Source organism: Sinocyclocheilus anshuiensis, unplaced genomic scaffold (assembly GCF_001515605.1).
Source record: "Sinocyclocheilus anshuiensis isolate Anshui unplaced genomic scaffold, SAMN03320099.WGS_v1.1 scaffold110, whole genome shotgun sequence".
Classification (NCBI taxonomy): Eukaryota; Metazoa; Chordata; class Actinopteri; order Cypriniformes; family Cyprinidae; genus Sinocyclocheilus; species Sinocyclocheilus anshuiensis.
The window spans coordinates 527,919-529,338 of record NW_015544155.1 but is presented as its reverse complement, the minus strand read 5'-3'; the positions used below and the strand labels follow the sequence as shown (position 1 = coordinate 529,338).

Here is a 1,420-nt window from a genome sequence, read left to right as displayed (position 1 = left end):
GGAAAGAGTTAATATCCTAATGATTTTTGGCATAAAAGAAAAATCTATCATTTTGATCCATACAATGTATTGTTGGCTATTGCTACAAATATACCTGTGCGACTTAAGACTGCTTTTGTGTTCCAGGGTCACATATATATTTTTTTTACCTGTAGTCAAAGAACAGTTCCTCTCCAGTCTGTATGGCTCTCTTAGCAAATATGCCAATCCTGTGATCCCCATTAACCATCATCACTGTGAGGACAGACAGAAACAGATCATGACATCACATTTTACACACAAGATCCTTTTAGTACAGGATTCTGAGTGACTTACCCTTTGCATAGCAGTTGGGGTTTACAGAGTGGTTGGCAAACCTGATCTTGTTTCCTTTCCTAGTTGCATCAACAACAAAATCTGTGGGTGAAAGGTGGGAGGTTGTCAGCCAGTGAGGGGGCGTGTGAACAGCGAACATTTGCAAGATAGAGGTTAGTTACCATTGTTAAGGTTGAACAGGAAGCTGCACATGTATTTGTCATACACCTTGCCTCTGCGGTCTGCCTCATCCTGGGAGATGATCTAGCAGGTAAAAATAGAAACACGTCACATAAAAAGGAAACTTCACTGTGTAGTCTTGATGTTTATTTATTTATTTAACATCTCACCTCCCCACAGTACTCGGAGATGAACTCATTTTTCTGAACTGGCTCTTTGATGAAGATTCCCCATCCGGCCACATCAGATGGAGCCAGTAGCAAGTGCTTAAAAAAATTTAAAAAGAAGAAATGGCATAAATAACCAAGAAAAGAGGGTGTATCACAACTAAATGGTTAAGCAACAGTCCATTAATGTCTTTTTTATATTTGTGAAAAATGACATTCATCTTCATGCTGACGTGTGACAGATTAAAATGTACCTTCTTTGCTCCTCTCTGGATGCTAGAGTTCTTGCAGGAGACATTTTTACTGTCCCAGTGATCAGCCGCCCCGCAGGTGAGACACAGGTCAGGGTCACACTCTCGTACGGCCAGGTAACAGGGGCACTGCTTGGTGTTACACTGGGCCTTACAGCGGCAGCCTGGAAACCGGTTCTGACCTGTACAGATAGAAACAGGGTTCCTACACATTTTCCGTTTCAAAATTCCATACTTTTCCAGACTCAAATTTCCAAACCTCTCAGTAGATTTTTGTAGAGCCCGACCGATATATCGTTTTGCCGATATTATCGGCCGATATGAGCCTGTCGCAGATATATCATATTGGTGAATATGCCGCCGATATGAGCATTTTTTTTACAGAACATATAACGCAGATGAAATGCTTCTAAATGGTGTAAGTTTGTCCAGCAGAGCGCGCTCCATTGTTTGCTACTAGCGACTCAGGTCAATGTAGAGATGTGCGGATGAGCTCAAACTTCACCCGAGTCCGCTACCTCAAATAAA

General features: G+C 41.9%; 1 protein-coding gene across 1 annotated transcript in view; it reads right to left on the bottom strand.

The window, feature by feature from the left end:
* LOC107695380 (histone-lysine N-methyltransferase EZH2-like) overlaps positions 1-1,420 on the bottom strand; it is a 39,870-nt gene that overhangs the window by 2,989 nt on the left and 35,461 nt on the right. Inside the window, exons 12-16 of the mRNA XM_016495264.1 lie at positions 896-1,186; positions 645-740; positions 477-558; positions 316-396; positions 150-234 (exon numbers count right to left, since the gene is read on the bottom strand). Coding sequence (XP_016350750.1) covers positions 150-234; positions 316-396; positions 477-558; positions 645-740; positions 896-1,186 — 635 coding nt within the window. The remainder of the gene's footprint in view (positions 1-149; positions 235-315; positions 397-476; positions 559-644; positions 741-895; positions 1,187-1,420) is intronic.